Here is a 17566-nt window from a genome sequence, read left to right on the forward strand (position 1 = left end):
AGCATTAGTTAGGCCCCATTTAGAATACTGTGAGCAATTTTGGGCCCCACACCTCAGGAAGGACATACTGGCACTGGAGCGGGTCCAGCGGAGATTCACACGGGTGATCCCAGGAATGGTAGGCCTAACGTATGATGAACGTCTGAGGATCCTGGGATTATATTCATTGGAGTTTAGGAGGTTGAGGGGAGATCTAATAGAAACTGACAAGATAATGAATGGCTTAGATGGTGGATGTAGGGAAGTTTTTTCCATTAGCAGGGGAGACTAGGACCCGGGGGCACAGCCTTAGAATAAAAGGGAGTCATTTTAGAACAGAGATGAGGAGAAATTTCTTCAGCCAGAGAGTGGTGGGTCTGTGGAATTCATTGCCACAGAGGGCGGTGGAGGCCGGGACGTTGAGTGTCTTTAAGACAGAAGTTGATAAATTCTTGATTTCGCGAGGAATTAAGGGCTATGGAGAGAGAGCGGGTAAATGGAGTTGAAATCAGCCATGATTGAATGGCGGAGTGGACTCGATGGGCCGAATGGCCTTACTTCCTCTCCTATGTCTTATAGTCTGCTTTTTAGTTAATTAGCTATGCTTAAATATATCGTGGTGGGATGGGTTGAGATTCTTCTGCCCCGCTGTTGCCTCATCAACTCATATTTCTGGATGGGGACTGGGGCCTTCCAGAGGACACTCACCAAGTTCATCACAGACAACAGGGCAGATCAGTCAGAAGGTTGCTTCCACCTCTGCTACGGATGTCGGGGATACACCAAGACGTAGCAATGGGATAAGAAAAATTAAGACATTTTGAGAGCACAGAGGTGACATGGGTATTCACTCACTGTATATACTTTGTACTTCCGTAACTTCTCTGAAATTCTCATCTAGTGACTAGCTCTTGTATCTCATGCAATGCTCCTAGGTCATACCAATGTAACAGGTGCATCCCCCTCACATAACTCCTATCATGTGCTTAGTTTATGGTGTTTCGCACCATCTCAGTGCAGTCAGTTAGCCGTTATGTCCATGGCAGTGACATGGGAAAAGCCTGTTGCTCTAACATGGTGGTTGGGAAATGCATATCTTAGACTTGCATATCATGTGGTCTCATGAATATAGATTTTGCAGTTTGTTTTTTCTCCAGATGCTGCTGCACTGAAGACTAGTGAATGTGGATCTTATAGTTTCTTATGCAACCCGCATTGGAATCAATCTAGCTCAGTGCATTTTTCAGTGACCTCCATGTGGCAGCTGTCAGGTTTGAATGTGGGTAACATTTCAAGAAATACCCGGGGACCTTAGGCGCTCATGGCAGCCTGTTGGGTAATGTCATGATCGCATGAACAGCTAGACATCATCCGTGTAGTAGTTTCCACTCTCTGCCTGTATGATGCAGAGCTATGGACCCAGCTAGCACTTGGTGACTTCTGAAACGTCTGCTAGCCGGCAACGACTGTGCAAAATCAGAGGTGTGTATCTCGGCTCTTGATGCCGGACTAATAAATAGGAGGATATATCTCTGGACCTGAAGGGCTGGCTAGCATAGTTTGACGTAATCCTTGAGTCAGTTCTCTGATGGACTATCAACATGGTAATCCGATTGTGACAATGTCATCAGTGTGCCAGTATTCCGTGTGTATATGTGAAACTGCTGGAATAAAAACGTGAGGCTTCAAATAGGATCAGAGTGAAACTTTACTTCATCTGATGGGTGATCTTTATTATGAACCAAGTTACTAATTAATGCCTAAGTGCAAAGTTGGCATTATCGGGGCCACAGATGCCAAGGTAATGCTGGACGGGAACTTGGGAAGCTCCAGATGAAGGTTGGATGATGAGTGCTTGTCAGACGATGGTGCTGCTGAATTTCTCCCTGTGCACACAAAGGTGACCTGACTCACAGGCTTGCATCCATGACTGAGAGTGACAGATTTCTGCAACCGAAAGTACAATCTCATGCTGGACAGTATGATGCTGAGTCCAGAACATTATTTTTGCATGAGTGATGGTCTGTTTAGAAATGGTGCAGTCCGGATTCAGATCAGGGGCGCGATTCTCCGACTGCCCACCGGGTCGGAGAATCGCCGGGGGCCAGCGTGAATCCCGCCCCCACCGTGTCGCGAATTCTCCGCCACCGGTGATTCGGCGGGGGTGGGAATCGCGCAGGTCGGCGGGAATCCCCCGGTGATTCTCCTGTCTGCGATGGGCCGAAGTCCCGCCGCTGTCAACCCACGCCGGCGTGGATTGATCCACCTTTGGGACGGCGGGACATGGCGGCGCGGGCGGGCTCCGGGGTCCTGGGGCGATCTGGCCCCGGGGGGTGCCCCCGTGGTGGCCTGGCCCGCGAACGGGGCACACCGATCCGCGGGCGGGCCTGTGCCGTGGGGGCACTCTTTTCCTTCCGCCTTCGCCGTGGTCTCCACTATGGCAGAGGCGGAAGAGACCCCCTCCACTGCGCATGCGCGGGAATGCCGTGAGCGGCCTCTGATGCTCCCGCGCATGCGCCACCCGGCAAAGTCATTTCCGCGCCGGCTGGCGGGGCACCAAAGGCCTTTCCCGCCAGCTGGCGGGGTGGAAATCAGTCCGGCACGGGCCTAGCCCCTCAAGGTAAGAGCTCGGCCCCTCAAGATGTGGAGAATTCCTCACCTTTGGGGCGGCGCGATGCCGGACTGATTCGCGCCGTTTTGGGCGCCGGTCGGCGGACATCGCACCGATTATGGAGAATCCCGCCCCAGATTTCAGACGTCAATGAAAGAATCAGTGATTGATGATTGTCTTCCTTGAGGCACCTTACAATGCTCCAGGCATACTGCCATGAGCGTGCTGAGGTTTGCAGTGCTGCTCCTGTCTCTTGAATTCTTCCATAGGCAGTGAAAAGATGGCGCCATGTATAATTTCTTCACAGTGCGTACTGGTGCAGTTCTTCTCCCATAACAGAATGGCCACGTGCTCCAAAGGCTGCTGTGCCGCCCAAAGATGAGGCAAGATTGTAGCTACTCATTTGGAGATTGATACCAATGTTGGGTGTGCATGGAGGGTACTGGTGAAAGAAGCCGTATGAGCTAATCACCCCCATTGTCCCGGAACCTTGTGGTTATAGCAATCTCACAGACACAAGTGCCATGCCTGGCCCATGCTTTGGCCTCTCCCTCTGGGGCTTCAACTTCCTCGTCCTCATTGAGCTCATCCCTCTCAACATCCTCCTCATTGGAGGAATCGTGCAAAGAATGTGGCAGGTGTGAGCCACCTCATGCGTTGACAAGCAAAGTCACCTACAGTACCATCTTTTGCTCATCTGTGGCATTGAAAGGCGTCTTTGGTGCACCCTTGATGAAGCCACAAATAGCTCTGTGGTACTGGTGTGTCAGGCTAAGCTTCAGGGCCTTGATGGGACCCCATTGCCCATGTTCCTCAGGGCGAGGCCCATCCCTTTGCCCTGCCTGGCAGCGACAGGCCCTTTTTCTCCTGAATTGCCTGATTATCATGAAAAAGGTGGCATTGCTTGCACCATCAATTCCGCACTCCTTGTCTCTGCAGGACATCTAACAGAGACATCGTTCAACCAAGCCCTGCAATGATCACCTTCCATTGCCAAGCCAGGGAGTCATTGTTAAGTCTTTGGGTTGCCCTAAAATTTCAGGCATTCCATCACCAGATTATCACTTGCAGCTGTCGAACTGCTTTAAGGATCACTGGAACTGCCCTGCCCCCCCCCCCCCCCCCCCCCCATCGCCCGCCTGCCCCCGGCCCCGTGCAAATGTCCCAGGCATGACAGCGCTGTCACAAATGTGTAGGATCTGGATGAGTGCAGTCAGATGCTAGTTGCCTCCGCCAGGGCACTGGCAGACTGACTACTTTGGGATAGATTTGAGTCCAACCTTGCACTTGTGTAATGTCTGTAATCGTTGAGGCATACGATGCCACAACCTGTCAACTGTGATGTGCAGAGGTGTTTGGAACTTTTAGCATATGCACTTCAGCTGTTGCCCATTTATAGTTGAATTCTTGTGACCTCTTTGCATTCCTATGTGTGGGACAAATAGTCATTAAAACCCAATTCGATCCCAAGCCGCTATAGTTTCTCACAAGAATGCACCCCATGAGTTAAGGTGCCCAACTCCTTCAATTGGCATTTGGGTATTCCTAACATATCTCAGCTGAGCCTTTTTCTCCATGTCTTGAAGCAGAAACTATTTGGGTTCCCCTTCAATTGGCCCAGAAGTGCAGATGCTGACTCCTTTCACAAGCCCCAGACCCCACCTGTGGTAATTTATTTTCCTGGCTTATTTTTTTAACTGTGTCATTGCATTGACTGGCAAAATTGCAATGCTCTGCTTTATTATGAGACCAGCTTCCAACCACCCATGACCATCAAAGTCCCTCCTATTGTCCCAGAAGAGCATCATGAAAAGTCTCCCTCCCTCAGATCACTCTCCTTCCTCCCTCTCTAATCTTGAATTCCATTGCGATTGTTGTTGATATCCTTGATCTCCATCTTGAATCGTTTCCTGCGGATGTCCCAATGCTCCATGCCGACCTGACCCCCCCCCCCCCCCCCAATCTGAGGCCCAACTTAACAAGACTACCCCCACACACACACACACATACACACACGCATTAGGCCATCAAGCACACCCCACTGTATTACTTGTTCCCCATCTGCCCGCTCACGATACCACCCTTGACTGTGACTGTGTCACCTGCGGCCCAGTACCAATGCACCAACCCCCAAGACCAAAGCATGTAAGGAACTGACCACACCCTGCACACCATGCTGTGCACGACTGACACAGGACTGAAAGTATCCTCCTTGGACTGGGACCCAGACCTGTGAACCAAGCAAAGCCTTGTAACATGGTGTACAATGGCCCACGACTGCCTCTGCTTTCTGGCCCTGACTAATTGGAATGCCTTTTCCCAGATCCGTCTCTGCTTTCTGGCCCTGACTACTTGTAGCACAATTTTCCAAGACTATCTATGCTTTCTGGCCCCAACTATTGATAGCGCATGTGGCCAGGACTGTCTCTAAATTCTGGCTCTGACTAATTTCCTGGCCCAACCCCAGTAATGTATCTCCGTCCACCATTTCCCAAGTTGTGTCTGTCCACCCCTTCCCCAGTCAACCCACCCCAGCTATATGTCTCTGTCCACCCCTTCCCCAGTCATGTGTCTCTGTCCTCCCCTTCCCCCTGGCCTCCATTAAATCCCCCCAACCTTTCCAGCCCTTTCCCTTGCTACCCCACTGTCAAGCCTTCGCAAACCAACCCCTCCCTGTTTCCCTTTGGTATTGCCTGAGCACGGAGCCCAAGCAGCTGCAAACACAGTGCAGTGCAAGTTAAGTAAGCACTCTGTACACAAACCTCGAGGTCGTGAGTGAAGTGTAGTTCGCCATTAGCACGTCCTGTTCCATCTGACCATACCTCACAGCAGTTTAATTAACCGCTGGTGTGGCCAGTTGATTTGGCAGCAGGGGGCATGATTCCAGAGAGCTGGACTTTTAATGAGCAGTCGTGATATGCAAATACAGTTCTTGACATGGTGTGGTGGGCTAGCCAACCTACCATGAAAGTCAGGAGCGGTAAATTGCAAACCAGTTTAATCTGGTGGAAAACAGACATTTGGCCACAAACTGATTTTTTCTGTTCTGCCCATCACGATGTCTGTTTCTGGGGTTACTGGAAAATACTGCAAAATATTTTAAAAATTAATTTCTGGTAAGTGCAGACCACACTTAACAATATTTTGTGCTGCTTCAATCAATTCATTATTATATTGAATACACAGCCCCATTTTATGGTTCATAGTGATGACCAGAATCACAACAGCACATTTTGCTTTCACTTTCATGATATTCTCCAGTTCTTTGAATTACCTAACTTTCAGGAGGATCCCAACACCATTTTCTCCTTTTAAGTAATTAATGTGCATTGTATTGCCACAGCATTGAATCATCAATTCAATTACCATTCAATAATTGGTAAAAGAATGAAAGATGAGAATTTCTGTTTTATACAGCTGTTATGATCTGGAATGCACTGCCTAAAAGGATGGTAGAAGTATATTGAATAGTACCTTCAAAAGATAATTGAATATATACTAGAAAATAAAAGAATTTCAAGTCTGTGGGGACAGAAAAGGGGATTGGGGCTTACAGTTACATCAAAGAGCCAGCACAGGCACAGTAACCTCCTGTGCTGCATGAGTCCCAAATGGCTGCTTTTCTTAATTGATACATGTTGCAGGCATTCAATTAAATTAAATAGTATTGATCTTGTTGATGCACAATAGGTTGTATGCCGTGCATTCTAGATAAATTTAAGTTTATGGAGGGTAGAGGATGAGTGGCAAGGAGAACATTCGAATTGTCAGCTTCAGATATGGCAAAGCATATTAGTCTGATTCTTGGAGTTGTCTTAGATTTCAAAGTTATGAACAATTCAGTTTCAGCAATTGACTCGTAAAGAGTTGATGACAAGGTACAAATTTTTGGTAGGGGCTGATAGTGATCTTAATGTTTGGTTGGTGAAAATTGCATTTCATTCTAGACAGGATGATTGGTTGGTCAGTACAGAGGTGGTAGAGGGACAGAGAGAAGTGATATAAAGATAGAGCTGGGTGCAATAAGACATATAGAAGCTGGCCCCATTTCTGCAGAAGTTGTCACAAAGGGCAGCGTTAAATTGTGGCCGATATCTTAAAGGGGGCATTGAATGAAGCTTTGTGGGTAGCGCTTAGGAATAAAAAAGAATCAACCACATTGCTAGGTTTATTATAGACCCCCCAGATAGTCAGCAGGAAATTGAGGCGCAAACGTGTGTACTATTCGCGGAGGTGTGTAAAAATAATAATAGGGTAATTATATTAGGTGATTTAAATTTTCCCAACATTAATTGGGATAGTCATAGTGTTAAGGGCTTAGACGGAGTGGATTTCTTAAAATGTATGTAGGAGAACGTTTTGGGTCAATATGTAAAGGGTCCAACAAGGGGCAGCGCAGTGATGGACCTAATTCTGTGGAATGAAGCCAAACCAGGTGGTGGAGGTGGTGGTGGGAGGCATTTTAGTGAAAGCGACCACAACATGGTACAATTTTAGCTTGGTATGGACAAAGAAATAGACAAGTTGCAAAACAAGCTTTGGATTGGTAGGGAGAGAGTGTATTTTATTAACATAAGACAAGATCCAGCCCAAGGAAAATCTACAGAAGATCAGTGGAGATGTTCAGAATGGAAATGGGGTGGGTACAGGCCCAACATGTTCGCTGAAGGTTGATGGGCAGGAGTAAGTAACAAGCCCAGAGAGCCATGTATGACCAAAGATGTTCAGGATACGGTGAGAAGGAAAAGAAAGGCTTTTAGCAGGTACAAGGGCAGCACGGTAGCACAAGTGATTAGCACTGTGGCTTCACAGCGCCTGGTTCGATTCCCCGCTGGGTCACTGTGTGGAGTCTGCACGTTCTCCCCGTGTCTGCATGGGTTGCCTCCGGGTGCTCCGGTTTCCTCCCACGGTCCAAAGATGTGCAGGTTAGGTGGAATGGCCATGCTAAATTGCCCTTAGTGTCCAAAAGGGTTAGGGGGGTTATTGGGTTATGGGGATAGGGTGGAGGTGAGGGCTTAAGTGGATCGGTGCAGACACGATGGGCCGATTGGCCTCCTTCTGCACTGTATGTTCTAAGGGGCGGGAATCTCCGGTATCTGGTGGGCGGGCCGTACCAGCGTGAACCATTCTGGCGTCGGGCCGCCCGGAAGGTGCGGAATCCTCCGCATCCTCGGGGGCTAGGCCAGCGTCGGAGTGATTGGCACCGCGGCGAACGGCCTTCGCTGTCCGGCGTGAGTTGACGCATGCGCAGGAGCGCCAGCGTGTTCCCAGAACCGCTGGCGTAATTCCTGCGCATGCGCAGTGTGTTTCTTCTCCACACCGGCCATGGTGGAACTTTACAGCGGCCGGCACGGAGGGAAAGAGTGCCCCCATGGCACAGGCCCGCCCGCAGATCAGTGGGCCCCGATCGCGGGCCAGGCCACCGTGGGGGCCCCCCCTTGGGCCAAATCATCCTGCTCCCCCCGAGGACTCCGCAGGCCACCCGCAGAGTCAGGTCCCGGTAAGAACCTTGTGTAATTTACGCCGGCGGGACCCGACAGAAACGGGCAGCCGCTCGGCCCATCACGGAGCGGAGAATCGCCGGGGGGTGCCGCTGACAACGGCCCCCGACTGGCGTGACGCGATTCCCTCCCCGCCAAAAAAACAGCGCCGGAGAATTCGGCAGCCGACAGCAGGGCGGGATTCACACCGCTCCCCGGCGATTCTCCGTCCCGGTGGAGGATCGGAGAATCCCGCCCAAGGTGTCAAATCAGCGGAAGAATTAGTGGAGTACAGATAGTAAAGGATGGAGCTTAAGAAAGCAATTAGGAGAGCAAAGAGGATATGAGAAAACTGTGGTTGGTAAAAGTAGGAAAAATTTCAAGATATTCTATAAGTATATCAATGGGAAGAGGATGACCAGGGAAAGAGTAAGCATTAGGGACCAAGGGAGCCACCTGTGGGTGGAGCAAGGGGACATTGGTAGGGTGTTGAATGAGTACTTCACATTGTCTTCACCCAAGAGAATGAGGATGTAGGTATGGAACTCGGGGAGAGAGACTGCAAGGCATTGAGCAAATTGACATAGGGAGTGTAAGGTATTGGAAGTGTTGGCAGGCTTAAAAGTGGACAAATCTCCAGGTCCAGATAAATTGCGTCCCAGGTTGCTGTGGGAGGCAAGGGTGGAGATTGCTGGGGCTCTGGCCCAAATCTTTAATTCCTCTCTGACTCAGGGGAGGTGCCAGAGGACTGGAGAACAGCTAATGTGGTTCCACTATTTAAGAAAGATTGTAGAGATAAGTCAGGGAACTACAGACCAGTGAGTCTCACGTCAGTGATACGGAAACCTGGAGAAAATTTTGAAGAGGTTAGTCTGTCTCTACTTGGAGAGGCAAGGTTTGATCAGGGATAGTCAGCACAGCTTTGTCAGAGGGAAGTCATGCCTAACAAATTTGATTGAATTTTTTGAGGAGGTGACCAGGTGTAGATGAGGGTAGTGCAGTTGATGTAGTTGATATAGATTTCAGCAAAGCCTTCGACAAGGTTCACATGAGAGACTTATAAAGAAGGCAAATCTATATGGGATGCAGGGTAATTTCATGAGGTGGATTAGCTATAGGAAACAGAGAGTGATAACAGAAGGCTGCTTTAGTGACTGGAAGGCAGTGTCCAGTGGCATACCATAGGGATCTGTGCTCGGTCCCCTATTATTCATCATTTATATAAACGACATAGATGACTATGTGGGGGGATAGGATCAGTAAGTTTGCAGATGAACAAAGATTAGCCGGGTGGTTAATAGTGAGGTTGGGTGTCTTGGGTTACAGGAAGATAAAGATGGGGCGGTCAAATGAGAAGATAAGTGGCAGCAGAAATTTAACCATGAAAAGAACAAGGTGATACACTTTCGAAGAAGTAATTTGACAAGGAAGTATTTAATGAACGGCATGACACTAGGAAGTTTTGAGGAACAAAGGGACTTTGGAGTGTTTGTCCAGAGATCTCTGAAGGCAGAAGGGCAGGTTAATAGGTTGGTGAAAAAGACATATGGGACACTTGCCTTTTTCAATTGAGGGATTGATTACAAAAGCAGGGAGGTCATGTTGAAGTTGTATGGAACTCTGTGAGGCCACAGCTGGAGTAGTGTGTGCAGTTCTGGGCACCACATTATAGGAAGGATGTGATTGCGCTGGAGGGGGTGCAGAGGAATTCACCAAGATGTTGGCTGGGATGGAACATTTAAGTTATGAAGAGAGGTTGTATAGGCTTGGGTTGTTTTCGTTGGAGCAGAGAAGATTGAGGGGTGTACATGATTATGAGGAGAATTGACAGGGTGGATGGGGAGCAGCTGTTCCCCTTCGTTGAAGGGTCAGTCACAAGGGGACAGAGGTTCAAAGGGCAGGAGGATTAGGGGGGTATTGAGGAAAACCTTTTTTACCCAAAGGGTGGTGACGGCCTGGTATGCACTGCCTGATAGGGTGGTAGAGGTGGGTTGCCTCACATCCTTTAAAAAGTACTTTGGATGAGCACTTGGCACGTCATAACATTCTGGGCCATGTGCTGGTAAATGGAATTAAGTAGGTAGGTCAGGTGTTTTTCGCATGTCGGTGAAGACTCGATCGATTGAAGGGCCTCTTCTACACTGTGTAATTCTGTGATTACAATTCGCGATTTTGTTCGGGCTGATGCAATAGTGCGGAAAGGTGGAAACCATATTGGAAGGATACAAATGGAATTGAGAGAGATGGACAAAAATCTGCCCAGCATAGATGGGGTGGGCGGGGTTGTTTCAGCTTGGCAGGCCAAAGACATTTGTGTCAGAAAGAAGGCCCTGATCATGGAGGCTTGATTCATGACTGCAGGCCTGCAAATCTACACCAGTTTTACAGGCTTGTACTGGGGTGTCCCACATTGAGTTTAAAGTCCCAAAACTGGAAATAGTGGCACGCCTGACCTCGACAGGTTGAACAAGCACCAATTGCCTAACCTCTGTCCAGGACAGGGAAGGAAATGAGAGTTGGCATCTATAATTCTCCATACAGTTTACATTTCACGTAAGCATCGACTTGTTTCTGGCCACACTTGATTTACACACATTAGTTGTCCCATTTTAGCATATCTCCTGATTCACTGATCAATGATATGGAAAATGACATATGTATAAATGGGTATATCTATTGTAATCTGACCCATGTTCCAATGTTTGATTTTGTAATTGAACTACAATAAGTCTTCATTGAATGTACATTTTTTTAAATGAATAAATTCCTTTAAATTTTTACCCAATAAGATTAATGCCAACTGAATATGTGTAGATCCCTTTGCCTAGATGGCTTGATCTAAATGTTATAGAAAGAATAGAATATGTACAATGAATAATTTAATATTAAATTTGACCTAAACAATTCAGCATCTCTTTATCTCATTGTAAAGATAGCTAAATATCTTGATAAAATTGACTCAATATTTGAAACTTCATTTAGGTTTCATATTTTAAAGGTTCCCTCAAGTGGCAGGATTAGAGTTTGGATTTGATCCAAGTGCAGAACCAGGGCACAGGATTGTTGTAGACTCGGTGAAGGTACAGGGACAGTACTTGGACCGAAATAGAACATACTTACTTGCAATCAAGGAATATCTTGCAAAAGTAAGTTGTACCCTTAATACTGTTTTAAAAAAACAACCAGATTGCCTTGTGTATAAATGCCTTTGATTGCCTTTGAAGAAAATGCATTAATCATGTGTCTTAAGATTTAATATGTGCCTCACTCTAAATGATAATTTCAGATATTAATATCCAGATACTTCGGGCGAGATCTTCCGGCTGTTCACACCAGTGGGATCTTCCAGTCCCGCTACGGGTTTCCCGTCGACGTGAAGTGGATTCAATGGGAAATCCCGTCCTAGATCTCCTGTGTGCTTTGTGTTTTGAGCAGAAGCACTACCTATGGAGTAACTAATTTCTAGCCACTAATTTTTTTTTCTTATCTTTTGCTACATTATAGGATATTTATAGTAACACACATGGACCAAAGTTACTCATGGGTGTTTCTGGTTTCTTGCTATAATTTTGACAACTAACTGGCAGAATTTCCTGGGAAATAGTGCAGAACTGGCTGTATTAGCTTGCCTTGGTCTACAAGGTATTTAATCAAAAGGTGATGTGTTGAGATAGCAGAGGGCATGAGCTTCAATCCTGCTTTCGTCGCTCTATCTCTTGATCCCTGAACTTCCACAGAATTCGTGGCAATGGGCACATTGGGCCCTTAAGTTGTTTCAACGTTTCAAGAAGATTAGCAAAAGTTGTAATTAATACAAATTTACACCCTGATTTTCTTTTTATTATTCATTCATGGGATGTGGGTGTCACTGGCTGGGCCTGCATTTATTGCCCATCCCTAAGGGCATTTATGTGTCCACTACATTGCTGTGGATCTGGAATGTCCTTCCCTAAACATGTTAGTGAATTAGTTGTTTTTTTTTTTACAATGGTTTCATGGTCGTCATTAGACTTTCAATTCCAAATTTTTATTGAATTCACATTCCACCAGCTGCCCTGGTGGGATTCGAACCCAGGTCCCCAAAGCATTACCCTGGGTCTCTGGAATACCAAGTCCAGTGACAATACTACTATGCCATTGCCTCCCCTAAAGATCCCATCTCACTGATTAAGTTTCCCAGGTCCTTTGACCTTTTCAAATTTAGAACCAAAAGTACCTAAGATGCTCCAAGTCCAATTTTCCATTTGGAATTTTGAGTCTCTTGCATGCCTACATGCCGAAATGCGTGAGCCTCCACATTTCAAATACGTGAGATGTTAATGATATTGTTCAGCATTTTCTAACCCTTGGCAAAGCTCTGCTCATTATGGGAGCACCATATTCCAAGTATCCGTTCATTGTTTCTAGGTCAAAATCTGATAATATAGGGTGGCACGGTGGCACAGTGGTTAGTACTGCTGCCCCAGGGCGTGAGGTCCCGGGTTCGATTCCGGCCCTGAGTCACTGTCCGTGTAGAGTTTGCACATTCCCCCCATGCCTGTGTGGGTCTCACCCGCACAACCCAAAGATGTTCAGGGTAGGTGGATTGGCCATGGCAAACTTGCCCCTTTAATTGGAAATGTTTTTAAAATTTTGGTAATACGCTATGTGACATAATTGTGGGAGCAGTATCGTCTCAAGAAATTTGGGGCGCAATTCTCCCATCCGGAGTCAGGAGGGCTAGAAGGGGCCACGAAAAGTCATTGGCAAATAGGGTTAAGGAAAATCCCAAGGCTTTTTACACGTACATAAAAAGCAAGAGGGTAGCCAGGGAAAGGGTTGGCCCACTGAAGTATAGGCAAGGGAATCTATGTGTGGAGCCAGAGGAAATGGGCGAGGTACTAAATGAATACTTTGCATCAGTATTCACCAAAGAGAAGGAATTGGTAGATGTTGAGTCTGGAGAAGGGTGTGTAGATAGCCTGGGTCACATTGAGATCCAAAAAGACGAGGTGTTGGGCGTCTTAAAAAATATTAAGGTAGATAAGTCCCCAGGGCCTGATGGGATCTACCCCAGAATACTGAAGGAGGCTGGAGAGGAAATTGCTGAGATTGCTGACAGAAATCTTTGGATCCTCACTGTCTTCAGGTGATGTCCCGGAGGACTGGAGAATAGCCAATGTTGTTCCTCTGTTTAAAAAGGGTAGCAAGGATAATCCAGGGAACTACAGGCCGGTGAGCCTTACTTCAGTGGTAGGGAAATTACTGGAGAGAATTCTTCGAGACAGGATCTACTCCCATTTGGAAGCAATATGTTCTATAGTGTAGGTTAGGTGGCTTTTGTTTTGGTGCAACATCGTGGGCTGAAGGGCCTGTACTGCGCTGTATCGTTCTATGTTCTAAATGGACGTATTATTGAGAGGCAGCATGGTTTTGTGAAGGGGAGGTCGTGTCTCACTAACTTGATAGAGTTTTTCGAGGAGGTCACAAAGATGATTGATGCAGGTAGGGCAGTGGATGTTGTCTATATGGACTTCAGTAAGGCCTTTGACAAGGTCCCTCACGGTAGACTAGGACAAAAGGTGAAGTCACACGGGATCAGCGGTAAGCTGGCAAGGTGGATACAGAACTGGCTAGGTCATAGAAGGCAGAGAGTGGCAATGGAAGGATGCTTTTCTAATTGGAGGGCTGTGACCAGTGGTGTTCCACAGGGATCAGTGCTGGGACCTTTGCTGTTTGTAGTATATATAAATGATTTGGAGGAAAATGTAACTGGTCTGATTAGTAAGTTTGCAGACAACACAAAGGTTGGTGGAATTGCGGATAGCGATGAGGACTGTCAGAGGATACAGCAGGATTTAGATTGTTTGGAGACTTGGGCGAAGAGATGGCAGGTGGAGTTTAATCCGGACAAATGTGAGGTAATGCATTTTGGAAGGTCTAATGCAGGTAGGGAATATACAGTGAATGGTAGAACCCTCAAGAGTATTGAAAGTCAGAGAGATCTAGGTGTACAGGTCCACAGGTCACTGAAAGGGGCAACACAGGTGGAGAAGGTAGTTAAGAAGGCATACGGCATGCTTGCCTTCATTGGCCGGGGCATTGAGTATAAGAATTGGCAAGTCATGTTGCAGCTGTATAGAACCTTAGTTAGGCCACACTTGGAGTATAGTGTTCAATTCTGGTCGCCACACTACCAGAAGGATGTGGAGGCTTTAGAGAGGGTGCAGAAGAGATTTACCAGAATGTTGCCTGGTATGGAGGGCATTAGCTATGAGGAGCGGTTGAATAAACTCGGTTTGTTCTCACTGGAACGACGGAGGTTGAGGGGCGACCTGATAGAGGTCTACAAAATTATGAGGGGCATAGACAGAGTGGATAGTCAGAGGCTTTTCCCCAGGGTAGAGGGGTCAATTACTAGGGGGCATAGGTTTAAGGTGAGAGGGGCAAGGTTTAGGGTAAATTTTTGAGGCAAGTTTTTTACACAGAGGGTAGTGGGTGCCTGGAACTCGCTACCGGAGGAGGTGGTGGAAGCAGGGACGATAGTGACATTTAAGGGGCATCTTGACAAATACATGAATAGGATGGGAATAGAGGGATACGGACCCAGGAAGTGTAGAAGATTGTAGTTTAGTCGGGCAGCATGGTCGGCAGGGGCTTGGAGGGCCGAAGGTAACGGGCGAGCAGCGATTCTCTGGCCCGGATGGGCCGAGCGGCCTGCCCAACACAACAGGTTCCCGCCGGCGCCATCCACACCCGGTCGCTGCCGGCAGGAACAGCGCGGGAACGCATGGGGGGTGGGGGGCGAGGGGGGTTCCTGCACCGGAGGGGGTGGTGGGGTGCTCAAAGGGGTCTGGCCCGCGATCGGTGCCTACCGATCGGCGGGCCGGCCTTTCTGAAGGAGGACCTCCTCTCCTCCGCTGCCCCGCAGGATCCATCCGACATCTTCTTGCGGGGCGGCCTCGGGGAGGACGGCAACCGCGCATGCACGGGTTGGCGCCGGCCATCCAATGCATGCGCGGGTGACGTCATTTACGCGGCGCCGGCCGCGTCATTTACGCGGCGCCACGGCCCAGCGCTCGTAAATGACGTGACGCCGCTCCTAGCCCCCCCGGGGGCCGGAGAATAGGGGGCTGGGAGCGGGCTCCGACGCCGGAGTGAAACACTCTAGTTTTCACTCCGGCGTCGGCACTTAGACTCCCAAAGAACAAAGAAATGTACTGCACAGGAACAGGCCCTTCGGCCCTCCAAGCCCGTGCCGACCATGCTGCCCAACTAAACTACAATCTTCTACACTTCCTGGGTCCGTATCCCTCTATTCCCATCCAATTCATGTATTTGTCAAGATGCCCCTTAAATGTCACTATCGTCCCTGCTTCCACCACCTCCGGTAGCGAGTTCCAGGCACCCACTACCCTCTGTGTAAAAAAACTTGCCTCGTACATCTACTCTAAACCTTGCCCCTCTCACCTTAAACCTATGCCCCCTAGTAATTGACCCCTCGACCCCGGGGAAAAGCCTCTGACTATCCACTCTGTCTATGCCCCTCATAATTTTGTAGGCCTCTATCAGGTCGCCCCTCAACCTCCTTCGGTCCAGTGAGAACAAACCGAGTTTATTCAACCGCTCCTCATAGCTAATGCCCTCCATACCAGGCAACATTCTGGTAAATCTCTTCTGCACCCTCTCTAAAGCCTCCATATCCTTCTGGTAGTGTGGCGACCAGAATTGTACACTCTACTCCAAGTGTGGCCTAACTAAGGTTCTATACAGCTGCAACATGACTTGCCAATTCTTATACTCAATGCCCCGGCCAATGAAGGCAAGCATGCCGTATGCCTTCTTGACTACCTTCTCCACCTGTGTTGCCCCTTTCAGTGACCTGTGGACCTGTACTCCTAGATCTCTCTGACTTTCAATACTCTTGAGGGTTCTACCATTCACTGTATATTCCCTACCTGCATTAGACCTTCCAAAATGCATTACCTCACATTTGTCCGGATTAAACACCATCTGCCATCTCTCCGCCCAAGTCTCCAAACAATCTAAATCCTGCTGTACCCTCTGACAGTCCTCATCGCTATCCGCAATTCCACCAACCTTTGTGTCGTCTGCAAACTTACTAATCAGACCAGTTACGTTTTCCTCCAAATCATTTATATATACTACAAACAGCAAAGGTCCCAGCACTGATCCCTGTGGAACACCACTGGTCACAGCCCTCCAATTAGAAAAGCATCCTTCCATTGCCACTCTCTGCCTTCTATGACCTAGCCAGTTCTGTATCCACCTTGCCAGCTCACCCCTGATCCCGTGTGACTTCACCTTTTGTACTAGTCTACCATGAGGGACCTTGTCAAAGGCCTTACCGAAGTCCATATAGACAACATCCACTGCCCTACCTGTATCAATCATCTTTGTGACCTCCTCGGAAAACACGAAGAAGACAAAGAAAAAAAATCAACCCATGTAATTCAATGAAATAATATATAACCGTTGCAACAAAACAAAAGGAGCAAAAATGCCAATCAAACCAAACAAAAACTTAAACTCTATAACAATTTTGAAGTCAAGTAAGTTACAATACAGGTCAGTGAAAAGAAAGTTATAGCATTTAGACATTTTCCAGCTCCCCAATCACAGTCCACGATCTCTCTTCCAGCTCCACTCCTCACTTCTGTCCCAAGCCTTCTGCTTTCATGAATGCCTCAGCCGCCTCCCCCATTTCAAAATAAAAATATTTGCCATTGTACGTCACCCTCAGCTTTGCCGGGTATACCATACCAAATCGCAGTCCCTTGTTGTACAGTGCCGCCTTCATTCGGCTGAACGCCACTCATCTCTTTGCCAACTCCACCGTCAAGTCCTGGTAAATCCGAACACTAGCACCATCCCACTCCACCTCCCGCTTCTGCTTCGCCCAGTTTAACACCTTCTCCTTCATGTGGTATTTACGGAAGCAGATAATTACTGCTCTCGGTGGCACGTTTACTTTGGGTTTCGGCCTTAATGACCGATGAGCTCGGTCCAGTTCATACCGGGAGGGGTCTTCACCCTCTCCCATCAACTCTGCCAGCCTCTTAGCAAAGTACTCTGTCCCTTTAGGTAAGCCCACAATTCTCAGATTTTGTCGCCTCGAGCGGTTCTGCAAGTCCTCGAGCTTTGCTCGGAGTCCTCTGTTGACCTCCACCACCCTCTGTAGTTCGTCTTCCATCAAGGTGAGCTGGTCGCTGTGCAGCAACATGGCCTTCTCCACTTCCTTCATCTTGTCACCTTGTTCTCTCACTTCGGCCAATGTTTTTGCCACATCCACCCTCACTGGGGCGATTGCCTCCTCCATCAATGATCTCAGTGCGACCGCCATCTCCTTCCTCAGCGCCTCCATGTGCCTCGCAAACTGCTTCTCCAGCTCCACAGCCATCACCTCGGTCATCCTGTCCACTGTAAGTAGTGCGGCCCCACCATGCAGTCCGGCATCCACCATCTTGTCAGTGCTTTTACTTGTCCTCTCCTTTGG

General features: G+C 48.1%; 1 protein-coding gene across 2 annotated transcripts in view; it reads left to right on the forward strand.

Moving 5' to 3' along the window:
• Positions 1–17566, forward strand: part of LOC140408969 (mannosylglucosyl-3-phosphoglycerate phosphatase-like) — a 93187-nt gene that overhangs the window by 71512 nt on the left and 4109 nt on the right. For both annotated transcript variants that reach the window (XM_072496944.1, XM_072496945.1), the window contains exon 6: positions 11069–11216. In XM_072496944.1, coding sequence (XP_072353045.1) covers positions 11069–11216 — 148 coding nt within the window. The remainder of the gene's footprint in view (positions 1–11068; positions 11217–17566) is intronic.

This window comes from Scyliorhinus torazame, chromosome 3, assembly GCF_047496885.1.
Source record: "Scyliorhinus torazame isolate Kashiwa2021f chromosome 3, sScyTor2.1, whole genome shotgun sequence".
NCBI classification, from domain to species: Eukaryota; Metazoa; Chordata; class Chondrichthyes; order Carcharhiniformes; family Scyliorhinidae; genus Scyliorhinus; species Scyliorhinus torazame.